Below are 26,999 nucleotides of genomic sequence, written 5' to 3' on the forward strand. Positions count from 1 at the left end.
TGGACAGAAAGAAAAACAAAAAAAAGTGTCAAACAGGACAAACCTGCTCTGTACAGAAAACACTGAAAAACTCCTGAACTAATGCAAATGGTAGGAGCACAAATCAGCAGGTGAATCCCCACTGCACCAGCTGCAGTGCAAGAACAAAATATAACTACTTCCAATAACTAATAACTAATATATGTAATATTATATATAACTAATTCCATAGATAATATTTAAAAAAGCAAATGACTTGTTTTAAGCATCAGCAACCAGAACTTGGATCAAAGCACATATTATATTTCGAATTACTGCTTTATTTTGAAGGGACAACCCCATACCTTGCAGTTGTGACTATTCTTAGATTGTTTTACAAAAGAAAAAAGGGAGTGTTGGAAGACTCACACTTTAGCAAAGGTTCACTATTTTCATATTGTATACATATATAATAGATTAGCTTAAGTTACTTTGCACTGACATGCATTACTTGCATTACCCATATAAATGTATTACTTAAAACATTTTTTTTTTTAAGTTTGCTTGGCTTACTAAACAAACACGTGCACAGTTCTGAGTTGTATGGAATGCTTTCACCAAAATTGAAGACGTTCTTTGAAGGCACCTTTGAGATGTTGAGGAAACACTGGGATGGACGCCGATTCAAAAGCACATCAGTTCCAGCCCATGACGCTCCTCTGGCAGGACCTCCGCAGGAGGAGATCTACCTGTACATTTGGGAGGGGTTGGGTACAGGACGTCCTCTTCCCGCTAAACCCACGCAGGCAAATTTGTGATTTGAATACAAAAAAAGTGTCTGTGGCACTAAATACTATGAATGGGATGCAGTAGATTGGCAGCGTAGTGATACGCCTACGTGCGTGCGTGTGTGAGGCCACTAGCCATTCCTCTTGTACTGTCAAAATATCTTTGTCACATGAAGCAAAGCATGACAGTAATGTGGTGCACTTCACCGTGCACTTCACCGTTCCCCCATCAGCACCTGGACCTTCAAGTGTTTCTTTGAAAAGACGTCTTCCTTCACAAATAGCAAGAGGAAGAAGTTCAGCTTTGTAACTGTGGGGGTTGCAGGGGTTCACAAGGACCCCCTCTTCTTGGAAACGCAAAAAGCTCACTGAAGTCTCTGGACTTGCTGGAGAGTCAACGTCCGTGGCGTGTGACTGCAGAGAGCAGCAGGCTGCAGAGACGCAGTGACGAGACAAGTGATCAAATCGGGCTCCATCAAACTGATTGTCAGGAATCTGGTTCAGGCAGCTCTCTGTGCCGGACGAGCTTCTTGCATGATGCATGTGCCATGTTGCTTTTGTCTCTGTGGTTGACCGGTCGAATTTGCATGCCATCGCCGCAGTCGTGGAGTCCACCACACCCTGCTGCTCATTTTACACACGCAGCTGCCCTCATGCACACTTCGTGTCCTCCGATACCAGGCCAGCGACGAGTTCCTCATTGTTGGTTAGCACAATAGACACTTTGATTATTATCATGTCAAATGTGTAATCGCACTTCCACACAGGTAGAAAGAGGCTCGGCTAGTCTTGAGACTTCCCTCTTAGCAAAACTCCTTTCAGGTTATAATTCATACATGGTTCTATAAATATACTTTCTATGTGTGTAAAAATCCCATTTAGCCCTTCAGATAGATAAAAGGACATTTGTGCAGTGGACATTTCTTGTTCTCAGTCAGTTCGGTCCCTCTATCACCACAGGGCTTTATGCAACCGGTTTAACCGGTTATGTGGGATTTCAGCAGAACAGGAATATCAAGGGAGAACTTGCCCGGGCCTCGATGTTTGTGTTCCTCAAGGGGATAACCGCTCCAACCGGTTTTCTGGGCTGGAGAGATGTGAGAAAGAGAGAGAGAGAGAGAGAGAGAGAGAGAGAGAGAAGGTGGAGGAGGGTGTACATGGGGCGTTCTCCCTTCTCACCTCGTTCTCACTGTTTCTCGTCTTTATCCTACGACTCGGTCCATCTGTGAAGCAGCACTGAAAGTTTGGCCAAAGGGACGACTGACACGAGTCGAGGGAGTGATTCTCCTCACCCCCCCCCATCGTGCATGGTGAGCAGACCGCGAGGACCTGAGGAGGACTGCTGGCAGGTTGGTAGAGCGGTGGGTAGGTTGGGGTGTGTGGCCAGGAATGGGCCTTATAAGCTTGACGAAACTTTGTAAGTGTAATGGTTGGTTTCCATATCTTGCTATTAAAGTTTAATTGATCAAAGTGAAACATAGTGGATAATCTGTATAGATCAACCCAAAAGCTACTCACCAGTAGGCCACAGAGACCTTGAAGTATTCTATTTGGAAGATGTTACATTTAAAGCTCGAGAATGACAGAGTAAAAGACTTCTATTGAAATGTATAGGCTATCATTTGTCATCACTCTTACCAAGGCCACTTTATCTCCGTACGCACCTTCCTGTGGTGAAACTGTGAACCCGGAGGAGTGACAAGAACGTTTAGTCAAGTCCCACGGGGATTGTAAGTCAGACACGTTGAGGAACATGAGGCTACCGCGTTCCTCTGAAGTGTCCAGTCTGAATGAGGTCTGAAGCCTCGTCCAGCATCCATTGAAAGTAGTTCCAGGTGGGAGGTGTTAGAGGAAAGGTGTGTGTGTGTGTGTGTGTGTGTGTGTGTGTGTGTGTGTGTGTGTGTGTGTGTGTGTGTGTGTGTGTGTGTGTGTGTGTGTGTGTGTGTGTGTGTGTGTGTGTGTGTGTGTGTGTGTGTGTGTGTGTGTGTGTGTGTGTGTGTGTGTGTGTGAGAACACCGATCAAGAGATAGCGAAGCAGACATAAAAGCAGACAGGTCTTTTCTTGCTCCGCTGAGATGATGTGAACACTCGTCTGACGTATCCTGACATGTCGAGGAGTCGAATCCACACTAATCAAAATGTAGGGGAAAAAAAACAACATCTGTATCACACGCGCGTGTTTGCATGAAACTCCGAATGCTCAAGTGACATCAAGCTGTCTGAAAATGGAGACGGGCAGACTGACTGAAACACACAACTCCAAGGTTAAATTGCCTCATGTGACTAATTCGATTGCACAGAGAGTCACTGGAGGGAAAAGCAATAAGGATACAAGTGTACTACAGTGGCTACTTCTTGGTTTTGAGTTTAAGAAAAGTGTGGGAAGACTTACTTTCTTCTTGAGAGTTGAGCCACGAAAGAGTCTGAGCTGGAGGTTCATTCGTTTCATTCATTTGCCTTTATTTAATCAGGAGAAACACATTGAGATGAAGAATCTCTTTTGTAAGTGTGTCCTGGTAGAGGTACATACAATAGATTTATAGTGTCAGTGATATTAAAATGTTCAAAAAAAAAATGCAATATGCAACTACATTAAATACAATAAATGTACAGACATAGGGAGCATATGAAAGATTAAAAAAAAGAAAAGAAATCAAAGAAACAATTCTAAAAACCATCAGATAGTTTAAATAAGTTAGGTAAAACCAGAACATGGTGACTTTTTTGTTTCCATGTGGTGTAAAAGGGCCTTAAACACATGAAGCCTTTTTTGCCCAATTCCGCACGGAAAATAAGTCTTTGGACCACAGATTGTAGTTGTTTTGGTTTTTTCGGTCATGTAGCTGCAGAGGTACGGAGGCAGCGAGCCAAGAATTACCCTATAGATGAAACCAAGCCAGTGAATGTGCGTAGAGGTAGAGCTGGCCAGCGGAGAGTGAGCAGTGGTGGGTGAGAGCTTTGCAGCCCATTATAAATCTCAGTGCTCCATGATAAACTCCAGTCCAGTGAGTGAAGACATTGAGAAGAAGCATTCATATATACTATTTGTATATCTAGTTTTCAAGTCCAACATGGACAAGAAAACTAGATCAAGGCATTTTTAGGCCGGAAGGAGAAGCTTAATCGATGTCTGCAATAAAAACCCAATTTTAATTTCAGCTTTCTCACAAGCTGGTCAATGTGAGGCTTAAAGGAGAGGGAATCATCGATTGTGATTCCAAGGCAGGTGGTGAAGAGGTGAGGTGGGCATGAGGGTACCAGAGGGTTTGCTGTGGTCATGAGATTTTTCAGGTTGTACTGTACTTTCAAACACGACATCACACTTCTCTTCAGGAGCTGAGCATCTTTTAGGGCTTTTCCACCAAACAGAACCAGGTTCTAGTTCAGGGCCGGTTCTTAAATGAGCACCACCAAAGAGCCTGTTGTTTTTCCATTGTCAACGGAGCCAAGTGAGAGCCACGTCATGATGTCACTCCAAAACGTTGTACATCACTGGTACGACTGGTCCACCAATGTTGTGCTGGCAGCACTCATAGAAGAGCGAGGAGAGGGACTGTATTGATCGGTTAGGCGTCGGTCGCTCCATCCAGTCTGGCCTGAACCTCGGATTCAGACCAACCCAAGACCTGGAAGTGACGTTAATAACAACGATGAAAAGCGTGGAAAAAAAACGACAATAAAAAACCGCTTCTAAATTAGCCGACGTAGGTGACTGTGTGACAGCGCAGGAGCTTTGCGGCACAACAGTTCACGAGCCACCGGCACCGTGATCGCAGATTCAATGATCTTATTCCCATGTTTTGTTTTGTTTTTCTCGAGAACTACTCCAGGGCTCCGTGTTCACTGTAGATTTCAGAAAGCTGGTTCAGCATCTCTTTCACCTTGTGGGTACTTCTAACTCCAGCCATAACTCCGCCCCAAGCTGATGACATGTCAGACCCCGCTCTAACCCCCCTCTGGCCCAGCAACAATGTGGGGCCGGCTTAGCACACATCTAGGCCCTGATAGGCCGGGGCTTTGGCAGTGGAAAGACAAAGAACCGGTGATAAATCTCGAATCGAACCAGTCCCTGTTTCTTTCTGGTGGAAAAGCCTCTTTTGGAACCTCTGTTACTAAATGAATGAAGACGACTGTAGGATTTCAGTAGTTATACTTGTCTTGGTTTTTGGGGGTTTATTGACCAGATAACCTTCATTGTGAGTTTAGAATCAAACATAATGTGTAGGATAGCCTTTGTCATTCAGGGGTGGAGTTCAGGGTAGACGGGGGTAGGGTGATAGTAAGGTTAAAGTTGAGGGTAGGTAGAGAGAGAGTGTGAGAGTTAAGCCACACACACACACACACACACACACACACACACACACACACACACACACACACACACACACACACACACACACACACACACACTGTGATACAATTGCAGGCAAAAGATGACAATCACAGGAATCGGTAGTGAAATCAGTGGTTTGGGCTCTAATGGGTGGTCTACGTTGCACCGTGAGCCCGGCTTAAGAGTGGCTGACATTGTGGTTGTAAGCCTGCGATCAATATCAGACTGTCCGATATTTCTGGGGCTGTTGCTTCGAGCCCTGGGGTGGATTTCTTTCTTAACGCATAAATGTCACAGCGGCGAGGGCTCCATTCATGTTTATGTTTTGGATGTGTTGTTGTTGCATGATGATCCCTTATTGTAGTGATGACCAAATGAAGCTTCAATAAAGCTTCATGAACCAATGTCTTTATCTCCTGAAGCCACTAGATGGCGTTGTCTGTTCAACAAATGTTTGAAAACACTTCATTACCAGTCTTTCAGACTCGATCTGCAAACCAGGAGCGCCATCTGGTGGAGTCAGGAAATATAGAAAGTGGTTCATGAAGCTTTATTGACGCTTCACTTGGCCGTCACTTCCTTATTGTGTACTGATGTCATCGTGTACAATCACGTCATCATTCAGTCTGCACACAGCAAACTTCACGATGTGGCATAGTTTATGTGGCAGGCTGTGACTGTGACTTATAAGATGTTAAAATTGTACAGTTTGCAGGAGTGAGTGTGGGTAAAGTGATGGGTAGGGGTCGGAGGAAGAGGTGTGGATAAGGACAAGGGCACGGCCCGGGGTATGGTTAGTGTTCGTGTTAGGGTTACAGCTCGCCCAGCTAAACGTCCAAAACTATATTCCTGTTAAGTGAAATTGAATCCATTGAAATTACAATTAAAAATTACAAATGAATGTAATCAACCTTCTATCTTCGTCTTCAACGCACCGCAGTCAGAGTTATAAATCTCTGTTGAATCAAAGTCTGCTTATAATGAATCATGATCAATAACTCCCAACGAGAAGAATCTGAAAGACTGGGAATGAAGTGTGTTTTCAAACACTTGTTGAACAGACAACGCCATCTAGTGGCTCCAGGAGATAAAGACAGTGGTTCATGAAGCTTTATTGAAGCTTCATTTGGTCGTCACTACGCAACGCTATGAGTGAAGTTTATCACTGTGCAAATAAAAACAGATTAATGGATGAAGATATCAACACCATGCGTTGTCCATAAAAACAAGTCTTAGGATTGTTTTCCACTGTCATCATCATCCACAAGTTGTCCTCCTGCTATGCTGGACTTAGTCTCTTGGTGAGCAGCTGATCTTTCAGAAATGAAAGGATTAAAATAAAAAATTTTTAAAATATCCAAATAAATGTATGTGTTCCGTTTTAACATTTTGTAGCATGTTTGAAAAGTACCACATGTATGAATCTGCTGCCCTCCCACATTCCTTACAAGTAAGTCAAATGTGAGGCGAAACAACAAGATTACTGCCTGCAAACTCCGGCCATATATGGCCATAGTCAGATTAATTACTGTTAATTTAAATGGCAAATTATGACTTAACTGTCTTTGTTCTGAAATGTGTTTAAAAAATAAGGTGCATCAGAGGTTTGCCAGTTTGTGTGTTGGTCGGGTTAGGGTTAGTTTTTGCAGATCATCATAATCGTAATGAATGTTATTCTACAATGGATTTGAGTTGTGTCGTGTGTAAATGCCGTTGATATTTGTGCTTTTGGATTCACATGACCGAAGATGAGAGCCTGTTAGTTTTGTAGCTCACCATATCAAAGTTTGAATGGCGTTTTATTTACAACACTAATATTCAGTTATTTGCGGCTCTTGTTTTTCTGTAGTAGTCCTACATATACCTGTAATGAGAATTAGCAGATCTGTGTTCTCATGCAATAGTTTATGTTACTGTAAACATATCCACAATCATTTTAAGTTGGGTTTGCACTACTCTCTGACTCTGCTGCAAATCACTGGAACAAGTCAAACTGTTGCTTAATTAATGAAATGTTGACATGAAGATCAAGGTTGTTGGGTTTTTTTTCTATCCACTGGGATCATATTTTGCTGGAAATGTCTGATCTCAGCCAGAGAATGTTTTACGCACAATGACAAAAAGTACGAAATGCGAGGAAAAACCCAGATGCTCGGTGAGACCATGAATAAGTTGTTTCTCGTGTACTTGATTCACAAACTGCAGACTTTGAGCTCCGACCTGACGGGACTGGTCACACCAGTTTTTATCATCCACAATATACCAGCAAGAAATTTGCTCGTGCATGTGTGCCACAGTACAACGCATGACGCCAAACGTAATCAGACGAGTCCTCGGGCTGTAACGCCTGTGTACTTAATAACTGTCAGATTTGCTTTCCGCTTCAAAGTTTTAGTTTTATTTCATGAAAGCGTCGGGCGAGGGCGTGGAGTGTCAAGTCCAGTCAAGCCTGATTCGTCTAAAAGTAAAGTTCCACTTGACAGTATTCAAATCAACAGCGGTGTCATACATGAAGTCCAATTTGACCTGCAGCCGGCCGGAGCAGTCAAACACTGAGCAGACAGAACCACAACTCCAAACTGATGCTGCCACTTGCTTTAGTGCAGAGAAGTATCACAAGTTAAAAACGGTCTTTTTACCAAAAGAGTGTCTGGATAAAGACAAATGGGTATTTGATTTCAACAATAAGCCATTTCCGGTGCCAAACACAGTGAGATACCGAAAAAAAACATTTTTTCTATTTTATGCCTTGTAAAATCTTCTCAAGACACAAGAGTTCTGTAAAGCCTGAGCCATTTCGTTTTAAAGCAGACTATTTTATTGAAACGTTTGTTTAATAAAAAAAAAAAACACTTTCTATAGTTTCTGTATTTGCACATCAAACATTTTGTTTGAATTGTGGCTCAACATTTTGTTTATCGGAAATAACATGTTTAAAAAGCAGCTGTCAAACAAGTCCTATGCTGTGGCCTCAGATGCAACAAGGTTTTCAGGCAATAAAAAAATCAGCCATGACAAATGACTCACTAACTTATATATGAAATACGAAACATGTTTACAGAGCTAATGCTTCTTTGCTCCAGATTTAAAAAAAAGAAAAAAACATATTTCATGACTGCTGTTCAAACTAACACAACCTCCTCCAGTAAATAGTAGAGAAACAGCAGTTAATAGTATGAACAATCCATCTTGAGCCTTTGTGATAGTTTATATTCAACCCTCTGGTGGTTTGAGGTCATCTATCCATCTTCTATCAACAAAATAAGTGATCACCATTTATTTGTTTTTTGCACAGCAGAAAGACAATGGAGTGCTTCAATGATCTTCTACTCAAACTGCGGGAGGTCCACGAGCGAGAAGTGGAGGGTGAGCAGGATCTGAGAGCGTTTGGATGAAGGATTCCACAACTTTATGAAAATGTTTGACTTTGTTTTTGTAATCACAGGGTGGCAGGTGAAAGTCCAGGAGCTGTCCAACAAGAAGGGCTGGTGAGTGGAGTCTTGTTTACACGGCGCCGACAAGATGTTCAAGCTCATCTTGAGAAGGCGTGGGTTCCTTAGTGGGGCAGCAGGAAGGCAGGCCCTCCACTGAGCCCTGAACCCGCTCGGCTTGACTGGAAACTCAAGTTTCAACAAGCTGTTACGGTCTGAGGCGCCAAAATCCTTTGTCTTCTTTCTCCTATGAATTCACGAAAGTTCTAAAACTTTGAATAACTTGCTTAAAATTCATTGCCAAATGCCTTCAGGTTAAGTGAGATTGGACAATTAACATTTAGATATAACATAGAGCTCCCTTGTAATCAGGGGCGACTGGTCATTAGGGGCTGAAAAGTATATTATTAATTCTTTAAGATTATCTACAATATGTTCTTGTCGCCTCTCTGACCATACAGTGTGTATTGCATGCAGTAAAGTGTAAGTACGCATGCTCAGGCTGTCGCTATGTTCATACAGATCAAGCGACTCGGTTGTTTAGTTGGTGATTGAAGCTTGAAGCCTAATAAACAACATCATTTGGAAGCTCAGCGCTGATTGATTGAGAGCAACAGTTAAGAATAAAAAATTAATTAGGTCTAATATTTACTCGAGAGGGAGTTTGTAACTCTTATTTTGGCAGAAAAACTGGAGGTAAGCTGAGTGACACAGTGACAAACAGAATATCCATCTATGAAACAACAGGCCTTGGTTCAATTCCTGATTCTTGCTCAACCTTTTCACGGGATCAACAACTATAATGTCGTGGCTAAAAAAGTTGTGCACCACCCAGTATAACATATATCAGTAACACCCTCCAAGCTGGAGGTCGATAAACCAGAAGCAGACTCTTTATTCTGTGTTCCAACGGTGAATATGTGACTCCATAACAACATAGTGATCCACTCCAGTCTGGTCAGGAATAGTCTAAACCTGAGGCACGATGAAGGTACGAGCCAGTGGCGTCAGCAGTGGCAGGCTGTGCATTTCAGAGCCCGGCCTTCACTAGTGCTGGTCTGAGTCAATCCACCTATCAATAACTGTCTTATGGCTACAAAAATCACGTTACCGTGCAGAAATGCAGTATAAAAAGCCTTTGCATCACAGATAGATACTCGTGTAGCCAGAATTAAAAAATAAAAAAATCCAGCTTCACGTCTCTTCTCCTGCTGCAGCTGCATAAAAAAGCAGCTGCTTTTCCCAGAACCTCTGGGGGTCGAGGAGGGAGACAAACATCAGCTTTTTCTGGTCTTGAAAATAATAAAATGGCAATAATATAATCCTGAGTCCTGCCATGGAGTTTTTAGTGAGCGCAATTAAAGTGCAGGAGACCTCCATGAGCTTGGAGCGCCGCGGTGCGTTCAATGACCTCTGTGTGTGTGGAGTCATGGAGGTCCAATGTCATGCAACGAGTGAAAGTTGACTCTAAACTCTTCTGTGTTTAGAGTGTGTCGGTGTCCATGGCGGCCTCATGGCGGCCTCACTGCACCACACAGCGACGCACCAAGCAGGCGAGATGCCGCAGAATGTTTTGTGACAATAAGTGCAACCTTGGCACACCTTCCAATGACAGATTGACAGATTGTGATACCGGGCACCTAAAAGCAGAACAGGCCATTCTGCAAATCTTTGATTGTAACAGGAGGAGACAAAAGGATCAGAATCAGATTACATTTAGAGATGTTCTCTGTGAGTTCCTTCAAAAATGTTGCTCAAAATTATGGTCTGATAGTCTATAGTGAAGAATTGATGAATCCTACTGAATCCTTTCAATGATTCACATTGTAAAAGACATTTTTAATCCAAGACTGCATGAAAGCTGTGCACAATGCTGTTTGAGTGTGGATGAACATTCATGAAGGAAAAAGCTTATCATTATAGAGTGTAAAAATAGAGTTTTACAATCCTTAAATTTTTACAATTGATGACTGAATTCCAGTTTGCGCCAATACAACCAAGATCAATCTATTCGTCATCCTTCTATCAATGCTTTCAGTGTCACCAGTTAAATTCCACACATGTTTTGTTGGTACTGAAAGTCCCACTGAGGTGAAACACGGTGTGCTTGTAGGCGGATATAGTGTGGCACTGGCACCCACACTAAAAGAAAGCTGAATACGTTTGTTGTAAAACTGGAAATGGCCTTGTCTTGTTTCATGTGGACAGTGATACAAAGCGAATGGAGGAACTGTTCACCAGAAACCAGCAGATGAAAGAACAGCAGAGATTACTCACCGAGAACATCAAGACGCTGGAGAACAGGTATCCTCCTCCTTTACTCTCTGCTGTTTCTCACATGTCAACTTTCATTTAAAGCATGCATTTAGTTTAATGCAACCCAGAGACAACATGTCAAGTGTTGCATTTAAAAACCGAATCCACATTTTTGATTCAGTTATGAGTGACGATTTCAAAAACGTTTGGACACGGGCAACCAAAGACCGTAAAGTCTGTTCTGGAAAGAAACACTCAACACATAGTTTAAGAGGTTGCCGGCTAACGTTTTGCTTCTCAGATCTGGCAGAAGTAAAAACAAGGCTCCTCTGATTGTAATTCAGTAGTGAAGTAAGTAAGGAACTGAATCCATCCATCAATTCATTGGTTTGTGTTGTTTCAATGTCTGTAGTTCAAACACGTCCACGGTGTTGTTAAAACTCGAGCCGAGTGACGGCCAGAGATCTACTGATAAATCTGGAGCGTGTTTTAAATTCTGTTAGTGCTTGTCAATGCAATGACTTTCATACAGGTGCATTCAGGAAACTATGATCAAACATACAATGTGAGCTGACAAAGTCTATTTACCATCGACATACTAACAATTAAAACATGTAAAAAGTTTACTTTAAAATTAAGATTTTTCAGCGTTTAATACAATACAATACAATACAATACAATGGAATATATTATAATATAATAACTACTGCTGTCAATCGATAACAAAAAAATAACAAATTAATTGCACAATTTTCTGTAATTAATTGCAATTTATCGCATTGTTTTTCTCCTGAAGACTGAAGCTTGTAATGTATATTTATTTATTCAGGGAAAACCACGGAATTAATGTCGACTCAACACAAAGAGACTATATTTAAATTCAAAGACTATTTATATAATGTGCTTTTAGCTTTTGGTGAAACTGTTTCCCTCTAAGATTAGCAAAATAATAAAAACATAAATGAATTATTAATAAACATCTAACATAAGTCTGGGTTTTGTTGGAGTGTAGGCCCACCACCTTCAACTTGAATTTCTAGAAACAAAGTTGTAAACTTATTACATGAACAAAGTGGCAATAATATGCTGTAATATACACACACACACACACACACACACACACACACACACACACACACACACACACACACACACACACACACACACACACACACACACACACACACACACACACACACACACACACACACACACACAGATTACAGGGGAGCCAGGGAAAGAGAGAAAGATGATAAATGTATATTTTACCAGCCAGTATTTCCTCCAGGTTAATAGTTTGGGGCTCCTGGTCAGCCAACATGGCAACCTGCTGTTTTGCTGAAGAATTACTTCTGTGGTCGTTAAATTCGGCTTTTCTCAGTAAAGCTAATGACGTTCACTTTCTCAATCAGCCATCAGGAAACTTTTAAAGTGAAAATGTTTACCTTAATATCATTCCGCTCTGTCACAGTACTGCAAACAGAGATGCTGCTCATACTGCTGCTCTGGTAAATGAGTAAAAATGAAAATAAAAACAGAAGGAAACAAAACTACATTAATTCCGGAATTTTTTTTAACAAACAACGTTTCAAATCAATTAGTTGAATCAACACGTTATTTTTGACAGCTCTAATAATAAGTGAATAAATAAATAGATAAATACTATGCTATGCTATGCTATGCTATGAGTATGTGAATCAAATCAATGAACTTCTCAGTAATATTCTTCTTTTACATGAGTGGTGCTTTAGTGGTTGTGTTGTTTCCCTGCAGGCTGCGGGCCGGGCTGTGTGACAGATGCACAGTAACTCAGGAGGTCGCCAAGAGGAGGCAGCAGGAGTTTGAAGCATCACAGATCCAGAGCCTCCAGCACATCTCTCTCCTGGGTATTCTGATCATTCCATCCTCTCTTCCTCTCCGCTCACAACATTTTCAATTCTTGTTGCGGGATTCACTCCTTTCCTGCTCTAACAGTGGCTATGTTACAGCCACAGAGATGAACGGCCTGAAAAAGGAGAACAAAAAACTGAAAGAGGACGCCAGACATTTGAAGACAGCTCTCGAGTGAGTGTAAAACATCCCACTACAGTGGACACAAATAGAAACGCAACATTTTAGTTTTACCTCCCATTTTTCATGAGCTGAACTCAAACCTCTCAAAGAAAAATTATGCCATTCATTTATTAATTAATTCATGTACACAAAATGCCTATTTCTCTCAATTATTGGGTCTAAATCTGTGAGTGAGCACTTCTCCTTCACCAATAATCCATCCACCTCACAGGTATGGAATCTAAAGACGCTCATTATACATCAAGATTACTGCACAGGTGTGCTTTAGGCTTACCACGATAGAAGGAAGAACACTTTGAAATGTACAGTTTCACCACGCAGCACGATGCCACAGATGTTGCAAGAGGTTTGTAATTGGCATGCTGACTGCAGGAATGTCCACTAGAGCTGTTGTCCATGATTCCAGTGTTCATTTCTGAACCATAAGCCGTCTCCGAAGACGTTTCAGAGAATAGGGCAGTACATCCAACCGACCTCACAACCACAGGCCGCGTGAAACCACACCAGCCTAGAACCTCCACATCCAGCATGTTCACCCCCAACATTGTCTGAGAGCAGCCACCTGGACAGCTGCTGCAACAGTCGCTTTGCACAACCAAAAGATTTCTGCACCAACTGTCAGAAAGCGTCTCAGGGACGGTCTGCATGCTGGTCGTCCTCATCAGGGCCTCCTTGGTTCATTATTAACCAATCGACTCGAGATCCTGATCTGGACACAATTCCTGAAAGATGTAAACCTCTCACTTCTTGTACGGACTCGCATTTTTTTTTTTTTTTTGGTACAGAGTATTTTGGATAAAAACTGAATCAGGTGTTAAATATATGACCATCACACATTCACCATTCTGAAAGCAGTGCACATTAATGGAAATAACTTAAAAACACATCAGTGTTGTTACGATGCGATGCGATGCCATACCATGCGATATTTTGTCTACTATATGTCCCAAATCTTTTGTCATCTTGCTGGTCATGCGGTTTAAGAAGTGTCTCATATATCAAAATATGTATGATCTGTGACCACTAGATGTCACTGTATGACCACAGCAAGCTGCTACAGTGCCACAGTAAATGTCACGGCTGGGAGCCGGTGCGTGGAGCTTGAACCCAAAAGCAGACCGCAAGACGGAATTGGTGCACTTGTCACAGTTTTTATTGCGCATTGACATACACACACACTTCTTGGAACGGGGACCCGGGGACTCTCTGGCTTCTTGGAACGGGGGCCCGGGGACTCTCGGGCTTCCTGGAACCGTTGGAACGGACCCGGGGACTCTCGGGCTTCCTGGAACCGTTGGAACGGACCCGGGGACTCTCGGGCTTCCTGGAACCGTTGGAACGGACCCGGGGACTCTCGGGCTTCCTGGAACCGTTGGAACGGACCCGGGGACTCTCGGGCTTCCTGGAACCGTTGGAACGGACCCGGGGACTCTCGGGCATCTCGGAACAGACCCAGGGACTCTTGGGCATCTTGAAACCGTTGGAACGGACCCGGGGACTCTGGGGCATCTCGGAACGCACCTGGGGACTCTCTGGCTTCTTGGAACGGTTGGAACGGACCCGGGGACTCTCGGGCATCTCGGAACGGACCCAGAGACTCTCGGGCATCTTGAAACCGTTGGAACGGACCCGGGGACTCTGGGGCATCTCGGAACGGACCCAGAGACTCTCGGGCATCTTGAAACCGTTGGAACGGACCCGGGGACTCTGGGGCATCTCGGAACGCACCTGGGGACCCTCGGGCATCTTGAAATGGGGACCCGGGGACTCTCGGGCTTCTTGGAACCGTCGGAACGGACCCGGGGACTCTCGGGCATCTCGGAATGGACCCAGGGACTCTCGGGCATCTTGAAACCGTTGGAACGGACCCGGGGACTCTGGGGCATCTCGGAACGCACCTGGGGACCCTCGGGCATCTTGAAAACGTCGGAACGGATCCAGGGACTCTCGGGCATCTCGGAACGGACCCAGAGACTCTCGGGCATCTTGAAACCGTTGGAACGGACCCGGGGACTCTGGGGCATCTCGGAACGCACCTGGGGACCCTCGGGCATCTTTAAACGGGGACCCGGGGACTCTCGGGCTTCTTGGAACCGTTGGAACGGACCCGGGAACTCTCGGGCATCTCGGAACGGACCCAGGGACTCTAGGGCATCTTGAAACCGTTGGAACGGACCCGGGGACTCTGGGGCATCTCGGAACTCACCTGGGGACCCTCGGGCATCTTGAAAACGTCGGAACGGATCCAGGGACTCTCGGGCATCTTGAAACCGTTGGAACGGACCCGGGGACTCTGGGGCATCTCGGACTGGGCCCGGGGACTCTCGGGCATCTTGAAACCGTTGGAACGGACCCGGAGACTCTCGGGCATCTCGGGCTCCCCCACCCCGGGGAGGACACTCACTCCCCGGGGAGGACAAACACAGACTCGCATGAGACCGCAGTCGAGAGCAGACAAACAATCCGCTGGCACCGGACCCACCTCACTGCAGGGCTTAAGAGCACGGAGCAATCAATTGCCTGATTGCCTGCAGGAGTGTCCGTGAGGATCTGGTGCGGGAGTGAGGTGTGAATCGTCACAGTAAAACCTCCATTACTGCTGGATTTGACTGACGGAGTAAAAAAAATGTCTCTTAAAAGAAAAACACCACAGGTAATTGTGGGCTGAAAGCCGAGGAACAAATCCATGGAAGGTTCTGGAGCTCTCTCTGCAGAGAACTACTTTCTGACCCAACAGGGTGTAATGGAATATATATATTCTATATACTATTATTTATGCTATATGGCTCCAACTGCTTCAATAAAAGAAAAACTAACACACTGTGTACCATAAATACTGTATGTTCCTCATTTATCCTGCAAACACCTGCCAAAAGATGTATCTTCTACTTCAGTAACTATAAACATCCACCTTCTATTCCGCTTTATCCAAAGTAGCATGGCGGGGAGCTGGAGTCGGTCCCAGCTGACTGGGACGCACCTGAACAGGTGAGCAGTCCACCACGGGGCACGCACACACACGCATACGCACACACACACACACACACACACACACACACACACACACACACACACACACACACACACACACACACACACACACACACACACACGCACATACTTCATTATTCTTGTTACATTCTTAGTTGGATAAAGTAGCGAATCTTGCCAACTGAAGAATGCATTCCTGTAAATTATTTAACTGCAAACACTTTACTTCAGTTAGTTTCAGTCAATGAATAATACTTAACTCAGTAGTTCTCAACCACTCTCCTGTCTGCAATCCTGCACAAAAACGTTGTTCCCTTTAACGTGAGCTGAAACTTTCAGCTTTTCTTTCTGAAAAGTTATTTGCATGTTTGTGGTTTCCTGTGTTCTCTCGCTTCTTCTTCGAGTTATTAATCCAATTCCTTTCAAGATCAGTTGTTATGTTTGATTCTGCCAAACACTTCCTGGCCTCTGGAGAGCAGTTTGAAGCTTTCAGTGACTTGTAAAGGAAGTCTTCTGAAAGAAGTGGTCTTTGTGGAACCTGCAGAACAAGTGTGTTTGTGTTTACAGCAGAGGGGCAGAGGTGAAGGGTCACAGCTCCCCCGACAGCTCGCCCTCTTCGGGGCCCATGGCCCTGGTCAGCGCTGCAGCCGGCAGGGCTGGCGAGCAGCCGGCAGACGCTGACGCCGTGGCAGTGAAGACTGAGGCAGAGCAAAGATCTGAAGGTTTGAGTGGAGAGAAAAAAGACTTGACTTCTTTGTTTTGTTGGATTGCTCTTTCCTTCATACATACTTTCTGCTTTGATCAAACAGAACTTGAAGGCAGACAGTTAAGGCCGAGCCGCAGCTACTTTGTAAGTTCCTCATTTCTTTTTCAATTCTGTGTTGATGGTGTATTGTGACACATTTATGTCACATTTATGTTAAGTTTTTTGTTTTTTTTGTATTTATTCATTCATCCTATAAGAGAGTACCACACTGACCCACCCTGCAAACAATAGACATGATGAATTAGTGCTTCTGGTTGGAGCATCTCACCACCATGACCAACAGGAACATACAGTCAGAGGTTGGTCTGAGGATCTATGAACAGTTCTCTCAGAGGGCTCCTTAATTACTCCCTTATTTATTGCCTTCACCTCCGACGTTGGCCCAGAACGTTATACATCTGTCTTTGCATATTTATTCATTCATTACTTTGTATGTATGCATTTGACCAAGTTTACACAAAAATTATTCATTCAAAATGCATGAAATTTTCAGGGATGATTTCTCCCCATCCAAGGACCAATCCACTAGATTTGGGGATGTGAACGGTAGTGATGGCCAAATGAAGCTTCATGAACCACTTTCTATATTTCCTGACTCCACCAGATGGCGCTCCTGGTTTGCAGATCGAGTCTGAAAGACTGACAATGAAGGTGTTTTCAAACATTTGTTGAACAGACAGTGCCATCTAGTGGCTTCAGAAAATAAAGACATTGGTTCAATGAGCTTTATTGAAGCTTCATTTGGTCATCACTAGCTAACGGCTAACTGTTTCTGAATAAATCCCCAAAAAACTGTGGAAAAATGTGCCCCATAAATCTCCTTTCATCTTATAGCACTAAATGTCCTTTGAAATGTTCTAGTAATAACAGCAGCCTCTCCGTAACCTGGGAGCTGAGCCATTTCCATAGCGACAAGGCACATTTCATACAGTGAAGTACTGTAGCTAGCTGACCTACTGAGATAGCATTGATATGAGCTAACAGCTATCGTGCTAGTGAAGCTAGCTCCGTTCCACAAACAAATGTGGTGTTGGTGAAGGTAAGTGTCCATTCTAGTTGTATTTATGGTTCATTTTGACCACACTGTGCAAAGTGGCAGCAACACAACAGGAGCTTAAGCTACAGCCCTTCTTTCACTCGCAGAAATACACAAAGCCTGAAATGTTAATTTTCTTTAGAGCAACTTGTGAAGCTAAACGGCTTCTCATATCGATATGTGTTGTCAAGAAGCTCTTGTTTTGTTGTCCCAACTTTCAAACAATATTTACCAATGAAGCCTCAGCAAAAGTACTCATTTATTATTGTTTCCTGCTTTTCTTCACTCTCACAGGAACAATACAAGTCGCTTCTGCTGCCCAGTGTCTCATTATCATCACCGTGGAAGACGGAGCGCAGCCCGACCCAAGCCAGGGAGAGGAGGTGAGACAGTCACGGTGGCGGCGCCTGATCTTTATTTTGCTGGTGTTCTGGGGGAGCGTGATCTTTCAGTGACGGTTCCAGGGAGTTTAGGGATCTCTAGTTTATTTTCTATTATAATGTTGACATTATGTGCACACAGTCGCACACATACAGTAAAAGCTCCACTTCTTTAAACAATAATATGCAACACAATACACAAGATATTCAGCCAGAGTGAGAAAGATGAAAGGTTTACAATCCTGCCACTTCAACTCACCACTGAATGTAAACTTTAACAGCAGAATGTCACTGATGGAGCCTCGACAGCAGCAGGAAGCAAAACACACTGAAGTTTTCATTTGGGCCTCAAACACAAAGACACTGACTCCTGCTGTCACCAAAACCTCCACTGGAAGAAACATGTTTAGTTCAGTGGCTCTAATGACATTAATAAACACTGTACAGAGAACCAAGGCTCAGAATTCAGATCTTAAAAACCAAACAAAATTATCAGTCACCATGAGACGTCAGAATAAAATGATAAGTTGGATGTTGTGGTTTAGAGCAAAGGCATCAGTGACTTTGTCACTTTTTTTGTTGCAAAAAGCCTCCATGTTTTATTACTATTAGTAAGTTACACAGTCACCAGGGAAACTGTCCGAGTAATAGCAGGAAGTTGTAAGTTCAAAGGTTAATGCATGCAATGCAGCGAAGCTGTATCGCATTACAAATATATAAATACATGATTTATTGGTGTATTTATTAATGAACCAGACAACAAATTATAATCTCCACACATTAAAAACAAAATCTCGAAATAAACCACTTAAAAAAAAGAAGGACTTTCAGAAGGACTTTGAACTCTTGGCTGAAATGGATTTTTGAAAGGGCACAAATACAATTGGTGAAATGGAGAAGAATACATAGCTGTAATCAAAAACCCTTAAATGACTAGATTTTTAAAAACAAAACGCAAAACTGCATATAAAAACAGTCAAAATTATTACAGCAGCAAAAATGAAAAAAAAATGCTGCAAAAGAAAGTTTCAACCTCTAAAATCGCGAACCAAAAGAGCTGAAGGTGTAATGAAATGTTTACCATCCTAAGTCAGCCTCATTTTAATTATTAAATAGGTTTTGCGACTCCAGTTAAATTTGATTGGGTGGAAAGTCAGTAAAATGGACGTTTAGTTGTAAAGGTGGTAAAGTCAGCATGACAACCTGCAGCTGATCCACATACCTACAGCTTGCAGATGAATCACAGAAGCACATGCTCCAAATGCCATATATACAGCACACATGAGAGTTTATTTTGAGGTCTTGCTTTTAAGCATTTTCTGTCACTTTGGATTTGATGAAGAGGGACTGTTGACCCCTGGTTGTATTGAAGTGTTTGCACTTGTTGACTATACATGTGGGACGACTTTGCAGAAGGTCTGGTCTGAAGTTCCTGCCGTGGTTGTTACAATTGTTATGTAAGAAATGTTACAATTTATGTTGGGTTCACGTTTAAATTGCAGTTCCTGCAATAATTGAATCACGTGTCGAATGGGACATTTTCTCTTTTTGTGTGTGTGGGGGGGGGGGGGGTTCCCAGCTGGTGGCTTATTTCAACAAATTACTGATGCTGCAGTAAAAACCAGCAGTAGTCCCTTGATTGCACACGACAGTGATTCTTCTGCTGACATTTACCTTCACAAACCGAGTCCAATGTGTCTCAATGGGTCCAATGCAAACCTGCAAACCTTGATCATGAGAGATAACTTAACAGTCTGCTTTTTCATTTGTTGAAAAATAAGTATTGGGAACTAGAGTCGTTAAGCATGAATGATAGGAGGATATATTTCATTTTTTAATCCTTTTTACAGATCGGCTGATGATGCATCAGCTACCATCTGTTGTCCTCTGACCTTAATGTGCCGGTCTGTGTTTGTCTCCTCTAGAGTTACCAGCATTGACGGCCTTGACCAGCGTCCTCCCGTCATTCCTCAAGCTCTTCTCCGGGGCTCTTCTTCCTCGATGGGCGGAGAGATGAAGCCCAGCAGACATGTGCTTCATATTCCAGTCCCCTGCCATCCTCAGCCAATCAAGAGCAGCCCTGTTTCCATCCCGTGGGCCTTATCTGAGCACTCCGAGTGGGGGTCTATTGCTTCTGCTGTCACCAATTCAGCCATCCCGCCTTCCTCCAGGCTCAACATGCCACGCTTTAACAACCTGATCTCAAATAGCCAGGCTCCTCGAAGGCAGGTTTTCAACCCCCCCTGGCAAACGCAGAGCGCCCCGCAGCCCTCTGCCAAAGAGCCCACAGTCGTCTTTCGACTAGGTGGTTTGCCAGACTACGCTGAAAGTCAAAGGAAGCCACAGGACAAAAGAGAAAATCAGCCGTCCAAGGCTGAAAGTGCCTCAGAAGAAGGGACCAACGAAGCATGTGATGCTCCTCTGGATCTATCGGAGCGAGGGAAGTCCAACTCCAGCCAAACCCCGAGAGCAAGCTCGCCCACAGTGGCACAAAGAGCAAGAGTACAGAAGAGCCCCAGCATTGTTTTGAGCGCAGGTTCAAATACCCCGGTATCGTCTCCTTCACCCGTCTTGCTGGACTCATCCTGCTCCTCGCCTCCAGTCAAACCGGAGCAGGAGTCCTCCAGCGACCACGACAAGGTAGCTTCAAGCCGTTCAGCCGTCACTTTCAAAGATTTAAAACTATATTCAGAACACGTTGATGTTGTGGCAGCAGGTCGACATAGAGCAGGAGCAGAGCGAGGAGGTGAATGGAAAGAGGGACCAAAGCAATGAGAAGAAGGTTCCCGTCCTCACCATCTCCTTACGTCCAGGTAAGAGGTGTGGATCGGTGTGGACCGGAGGCGCTGTAGAACTACGAAACCAGTCAAACTCAGACTATGTCATCTGGTGGTATATTTCTTAGTTGGAGCTCTTCATCCAGTGTTTATTTAGTTTAAATACAGTGTATTTATAAAGCACACTTCAACGATCTTGCCTTTTGAGTGAACTCGTTGCTCATTGTCTCCATCGCCACATCTCGCAGAAACACACCAGAATAAACCAGAACTCACTTTAAGACAATCACTGAGCAGGTGTGGCCATGGGTGATTAAAAAAGAACACGTACATCAAAAGACACTGATTGGTGGAAAGGTGAAACTGCAACTTGACCCCGCCTCCTCAGGGCGAGCACCCAAACTGCTCAAACACACACACTGGAGAGAGAGAAATCAACAAATCTACTCTTTTATTGTCGATTATCAATAGAAAATGAAGCACATGCAGTTCAGGGCCCATTGTTAGTTTGTTGGCACAAACATATTGGACATTATTACAGTTCATCAATTTATTTAAGAAAAGAAATTGGTGCTTGGTGCCTTCTATTGACCTGAGGTGGAAAAGGTAAAAACTGGGACTTGTAGGATTAGAATGGATTGGATTGGATGAGTGCCACCCAGTGGTGGAGTCGTGCTGCAGTTGTTCTCACAAATGACCTTGAATTGTTGAACAACTAAAATCCATCATTCATGAAAGAAAAGGAAACCTGAAAAAAGGCATCAATTAATTTCTCTAAATTAATTTCTCCTGCATATCTGATAAATGTCACCTTCTTTCAGACACTTTTCTCCTGGCGATTGATGTATTGCTCCATTTTTAGGCTCAAGTTACTGTTATCTGTATGGTAGGGAGACTTTTTCTTCTTTGTGAAAAACAAACTGTATCGGATCATGTTTATTGACAATGAAAAGACAAGACGAAGAAGAGTAGACATCTGTTTCCTTTCACCCTGAATTAAAGCCCAGCTCATTCATTCAGACCTTTTTTTCACAGAAAACCACTCTGAGATGGTCAATCTGGATGGAATCATGACTTGTTGGATGTTGTTGACAGCATGTGTGTAATATTTGAACCCGTCATGTTTCTTTTACAGTAGTAGTGCTGGAAACTCTGAACTCTGCCCTGCAAAAGCAAGAGGCCTTATCATCCAACGGCAAGGTAAACCAGGCCACCGTGCAGATGCAGTGGAGGTTTCACTTCCACTTTCATTCTTACAGCATCACAACCACTGATGTGACTCAAAGCTGACTTTTCTTGCCTCGTTTGCTTCCGGTGGTCTTGAGCAGTCGTCGCCGGGAGACGAGCCGGGGAGCAGCACCGACGAGCTGGACGAGGACGAGAGCGGCTCGGGACAAGAGAGCAGCCAGAGCTGCAAGAGGAAGAGGACGACGGCGGAGACGGAAACCAACTGGGATTCGGACGCAAGCGGTGGGAATCTGATCATCGCTGTGATTGCCCGCTTTCAACGTGGCCCCAAATCCACTTTCTCCCTGTGAATTCTTTCTGCGCCCCAGTCAGACAGTAGACAACAGTGCTTGAGCAAAAAGATCAATTTAGAGCATTTAACTTCTTTTTGTTTTTTTGTTTTTTTTTGGCAGATCTCCCTCAGGAGAAGAAAACTAGCAGCACATTGAGAGCTGAGAGGAAGAGCCCCTGATGACGAGGAGGAAGTGACTCCATTGGACAACACAACGAGCCCTGGGCACTTCAGTGGGCGTCCGGATCGGCCTGGAAACCCGATCCTGTGAGGACTCACGCACTCACCCAGCAGACCGGGAGCAACCTCCGCTTTGGGTTGGAGTTTCCAAGGATCCAATGGGAGGACTTTTGCTTTTGGCTCTGTTTCACTGTGATCGGCCTGATCAACAGCTATATTATATTTTCCAACAATTTTCTGCTCTTGACTGTCTGCTGTCTAATGAAATGAGCCGTTAAAGAAAAAAACCTGCGGGTTTCATGAAAGATATATTCTAAATCTGCATTTACACATTTTATTTCTTTTTAGGGTCGGAAGAAACAAATGAGCACTTGCATTGTAGACCCCTGACAAACTGAGGGAAATAAAGGACTTGGAAATGATGTGATTGGCAGTAAATAGAGTTTTCCACACTACAATGCTCGCTCACTTCTCACCAGGATAAATCGCCAATTAACTTACTCTGAATGTCTAACCTGCTCGGGAGCTGGTTATGATTTCCCCAAGAGGTCAAAGCTCCGCCTCCTGACCAATCAGGGCTCTTGGAAAACGACCCATTGAGATTGGAGAGGCGATGACAAATCAATTCAGAGTGATCTTTTTGACATAATAAAATAGATCCTGGTCACTGAGGCTTTGAAGGATGTCTTTGTTCTTGACTTGTTCCAAGTCTGTTTTTCTCCACGAGGGTTGATCTGGAATAATGAGGTTAATGATCTCACCTGACAGAACTGCAGAAACATGAATTAATGGAACACAGACACAAGAAACACAAGAGACTTAGCCTCAGAACTAGAGATGTAAAATCTAATCTCTTTATATGGCCGATGAATTAATCTGGTGTGATCTCATGAAGACACGCATTAACAAGTCAGGACTGTTCTGACTTTGGACGCAGCAGCAGTGTTGCTTTTAGCTGCTGGACGTGTTTTAATTCTTCATATTCTCCGAGAATAATCGCTGCTTCAGTCATCGGTAAACTGTGCTGCATAGTGTGATTGGTCAGACGCTGCAAACTCCACCCCTTTCATGTGAACGTGCACACCTAGGTGTGGGTAACTGCAGCAAAGCAAGAACAATATCGAACGACTTTGCATTCAGAGGAGAACGGGGTGGATGGATGGATCATAAACCGGACTGTAACGCAGGAAACTGCATGGGCTTTGGTCCAGTGTGCAGATTACAGTAACATCAACAAAAACTCATAAGCAATGTGAAACAATGATCACCAACAGGGTTTTGGACTGGAAATCATTAGATTCTGTCCTATAATATGAGGATATGCTGCTCATTTCACAGCCAAACAATCTTTTAATTGACTTATTGTGGTCTGTTTGAATAGAACTGATTTAAAGTTGGACTTGAAATCATTTATCAATGACATTGTATCCACAGTTCTCACCTCTCGGTACAGAGCAGGAGTGTTGCTGGTTGGGGTTCTGCTTTGTGGCCTTTAACTGTTGACTTTTAATTTTCTACTTATGTTTGTGTTGGTTTTCTCTGGGGACTATGAATCCTTCCTCCCGGTCTCAAAGCTCTACACTGGTCAATTCACATTCAAGATGTCACAATATTGAGAAACACATGAGAAATATCAGACCTTAATCTTGGATGTTTAGGAAAAGACCATGTTTCTAGAGAAAACTGTTTGCATGTTCTCTCTGTTCTCTAGGTTTTCAAGTGAAAAGTCTAAACCTTCGTTGCATTTTGGAGGTCCATTTACATGACAGTGGTGGTTGGAGCCACTGAATACATAACTTTCTGAAAACGGCTTCTAAGGCGGAACTTTTTGAAAATACTTCAACTCAGCTGTCACGTAAAGGCTCTCCATGTGAATGACGGAATCACTGTTACTGCACATGTGCACCACGGCCGTCGTATAAAGTTCTCTTGCACGCATCCAAGAACATGGAAAATAACAACAATGGCATGTCAAGACTCCCAGTCCATAGCCTCCTGGAACTTGATAGTTTTATTGTCGACAGTCACTGTAATAACAATACAACTTCATCATCTGTCCATACAAATATCACGGTACTACCATTGTTAATGTTTAGAGTGATTTGTTCTCTGGATATTTGTGTGTGGTTTCATTACAAAAGCAAACAACAGCTCCCACTAGTGGCCCAACATTAAAACAACATTGTTTTCCAAATGTTACCACGTAAACGCCAAATTTTTCTGAAACGTGAAAACGCAGTCACGATGTGTTTTCACTTGAAATGTTGTGTAAACGAGACCAAAGTGTGTGTGTGTGTGTGTGTGTGTGTGTGTGTGTGTGTGCGCATATGTGCAAATCTTGTTTTCATATCAAATTCCCTCCATTTCTCTTCATGTTGTTGAATGAGTGACAGTTCATTCGGCCTCTGCTAGCATTTACTAACTGTCATCCAGTAGAAATGTATAATTTCTGTGGCTCCTCATCATTCCCATGGACGTTCAGTATCTGTGTTCCGGAGGATGGGGTAGGGTTAATGGGTGTTTTTGCGGAAGGCCTGTCATATTTATTTTTTTCTCGTCTTCAAACCAAACCAAGAAGTACTTTGGTTTCACTTTCCCGGCATCTCTCTTACTGGCAGGCTATTTTTTGTTTCAGCTACCCCTAAATAGTCTTACATGGAGAACAAAGAAGGACAGAAGAGTGAAAAAAAACATGTTCCTCTTCCTCTTTTTCATTTTCGGCCGGCACATATTTTGCAAGTTTTTCCATTCACAGCTGTGACAGCTTCTTGTTCAGCTGCTGGGAGGGCAGGGCCGAGAAAAACAGCACCTTGAAATCTCCAGTGTGTGTTGATATAAAGACATGGATGCCTGGATGAGCCAGTGAGACGTGATTTCACCTAATAATTTTGTGAAAAAGCACTTTTGATCCTGACCTCTCAGTCACATGAGTCCTAATGCTGTTGTATTGATTCCTACTGTTTCTCTCTGGTGCCATTATTGTCCATTAGGTGCAGGACTTTGTCAATGTCCCGGGGATGAAATCATCTTTCCATTCCATTTGCATCTGTGTGAATTAACAAATGATTGACTGTGTGACTGGAAGTCCTCTAAAGCTCTGCGACTGTCACACAATGCCCATCCATCAAGCTGCACACTCACCTTTGGCTCGGTCTTCTTACCAATATTTATTCTAGAGACTATAGAGAGAGAAGACACACATTTAAGAGACTGGAAAAAACACTATACATCACGTAGTGGAAGTAAGACGCTCTGTAATCTGGATGTAAGACGAAGAAGATGCTCCATAATCTGGATTTTGAGAAAGAAAAAGATCATGATGAACAGAAGCAGCAATAAAACCACAGCAATAAAACAGCGGATTCAAAGAAACAACGTACAGAGGGCTTGCAGAGGGGAAGCTAATAATTGGTGGCGTAGTAGCAAACAACGGATAGTTGTTTGCCAGTCTTGATGAGCGTGCTAAGTTTGGTCAACATTTGAGTGTGTTTAGTGGGTCAAATTTGGGCTCAAAGTCATGTCAGAAGTCCCAATAACGAAGAAAAATAAGAAAAAACATTCCAAATACAATAGGGTCCTTCAGCGGTGTGGCCTTTTGGGCTTGGTCCATAATAATAACAATAATCATAATAATCATAATAATGATAATAATAATTCCTGGCATTCTTATAGGGTCTCACCCAGCTGTGTTCGGCTCGGACCCTAATAAAAGATTGAAACTGGTGTTTCCCCAGCCTGCTGTCCACAATATCATGTACCAGTAATATGTTGGATATATATATGTTTCACCTTGCTCCAACTTCCTTTCACAATAAACTGGATAAAGTGTGAGTATAACATGTTTGATGGTTGAGTTATTGGGAATGTTACACTGAAATGCTGTTTAAACGCCACAAATCCATTTGAGCAGAAGTTTAAACATCAACTTTTAATGTTTTCTGTAAAGACTGAACTGAGTGTTCACACTGTTAAATGAGGAACTCTTCTCTCTCTCTCTCTCTCATTTACATGAAAAGCTCAAACAAAAGGAAACACTGGGGCCTGCATACGGACGTTTAAACACACGCCGTCTTCAAACTGCCTGTAAATCCTTCCTATTTGGACATCCTATTTAAACCCCGTGTCGACCCCCTCTCCTCCACCTCTCATGCCGTTACATGTCACCTTTCTCCTCCTCCCTCCTCACTTTATTATCCGCCTCAGAGCATGATCCGCTCCTCCTTCTCCGCCACATGGAGAATTTTATTTCTAATCCCGGTCGATGATTACGGATTACAGGCTTTGTCTCATGTGTTAATACCAAGTTGCCCGCTGTGGCTGGGGGGGGGGGGTCTCCATGCCCACCACGCCTCCCTCCCTCCCTCCTCCACCCATAGAGAGCTGCTGAATAATATCTGACTGTCACAACATGCAAATGCTCCCCTCACATCTGTCCACACGCGCGGTGTTTCCCGAAAATCCGACGCGAATTTAACCCGCAAGTTGCAGAAAAGTGGAGAACGTGTTCAGAA

At 43.4% G+C, this 26,999-nt stretch overlaps 1 protein-coding gene across 4 annotated transcripts; it reads left to right on the top strand.

Annotated features, from left to right (window-relative positions):
* The first annotated feature begins 1,956 nt into the window (after positions 1 to 1,956).
* rbbp8l (retinoblastoma binding protein 8-like) lies at positions 1,957 to 22,910 on the top strand. Of its 4 annotated transcripts, none has more exons than XM_080497174.1 (15): positions 1,957 to 2,095; positions 8,375 to 8,445; positions 8,525 to 8,567; positions 10,719 to 10,814; positions 12,540 to 12,652; positions 12,755 to 12,830; positions 15,774 to 15,827; positions 16,398 to 16,552; positions 16,640 to 16,680; positions 17,927 to 18,015; positions 19,938 to 20,652; positions 20,726 to 20,825; positions 21,925 to 21,989; positions 22,118 to 22,259; positions 22,430 to 22,910. In XM_080497174.1, the coding sequence occupies exons 2-15, from the start codon at positions 8,385 to 8,387 to the stop codon at positions 22,486 to 22,488; spliced, it is 1,809 nt and encodes a 602-aa protein (XP_080353300.1). In that variant the 5' UTR covers positions 1,957 to 2,095; positions 8,375 to 8,384; the 3' UTR covers positions 22,489 to 22,910. The 4 variants fall into 4 exon arrangements, with proteins under 4 accessions (XP_080353300.1, XP_080353303.1, XP_080353302.1 ...); XM_080497177.1 differs by having other exon boundaries at positions 21,928 to 21,989; XM_080497176.1 differs by having other exon boundaries at positions 20,729 to 20,825.
* The last annotated feature ends 4,089 nt before the right edge of the window (positions 22,911 to 26,999 follow it).

This window comes from Blennius ocellaris (genome assembly GCF_963422515.1).
Source record: "Blennius ocellaris genome assembly, chromosome: 5".
NCBI classification, from domain to species: Eukaryota; Metazoa; Chordata; class Actinopteri; order Blenniiformes; family Blenniidae; genus Blennius; species Blennius ocellaris.

Excerpts from the sequence above, each read along its gene's own strand:
- rbbp8l (XM_080497174.1), top strand. The coding sequence starts at position 8,385 with ATGGAGTGCTTCAATGATCTTCTACTCAAACTGCGGGAGGTCCACGAG. Across the intron at positions 8,568-10,718 it reads CTGTCCAACAAGAAGGGCTG|TGATACAAAGCGAATGGAGG; the intron begins GTGAGTGGAGTC and ends TCATGTGGACAG. Across the intron at positions 12,653-12,754 it reads CCAGCACATCTCTCTCCTGG|CCACAGAGATGAACGGCCTG; the intron begins GTATTCTGATCA and ends GCTATGTTACAG.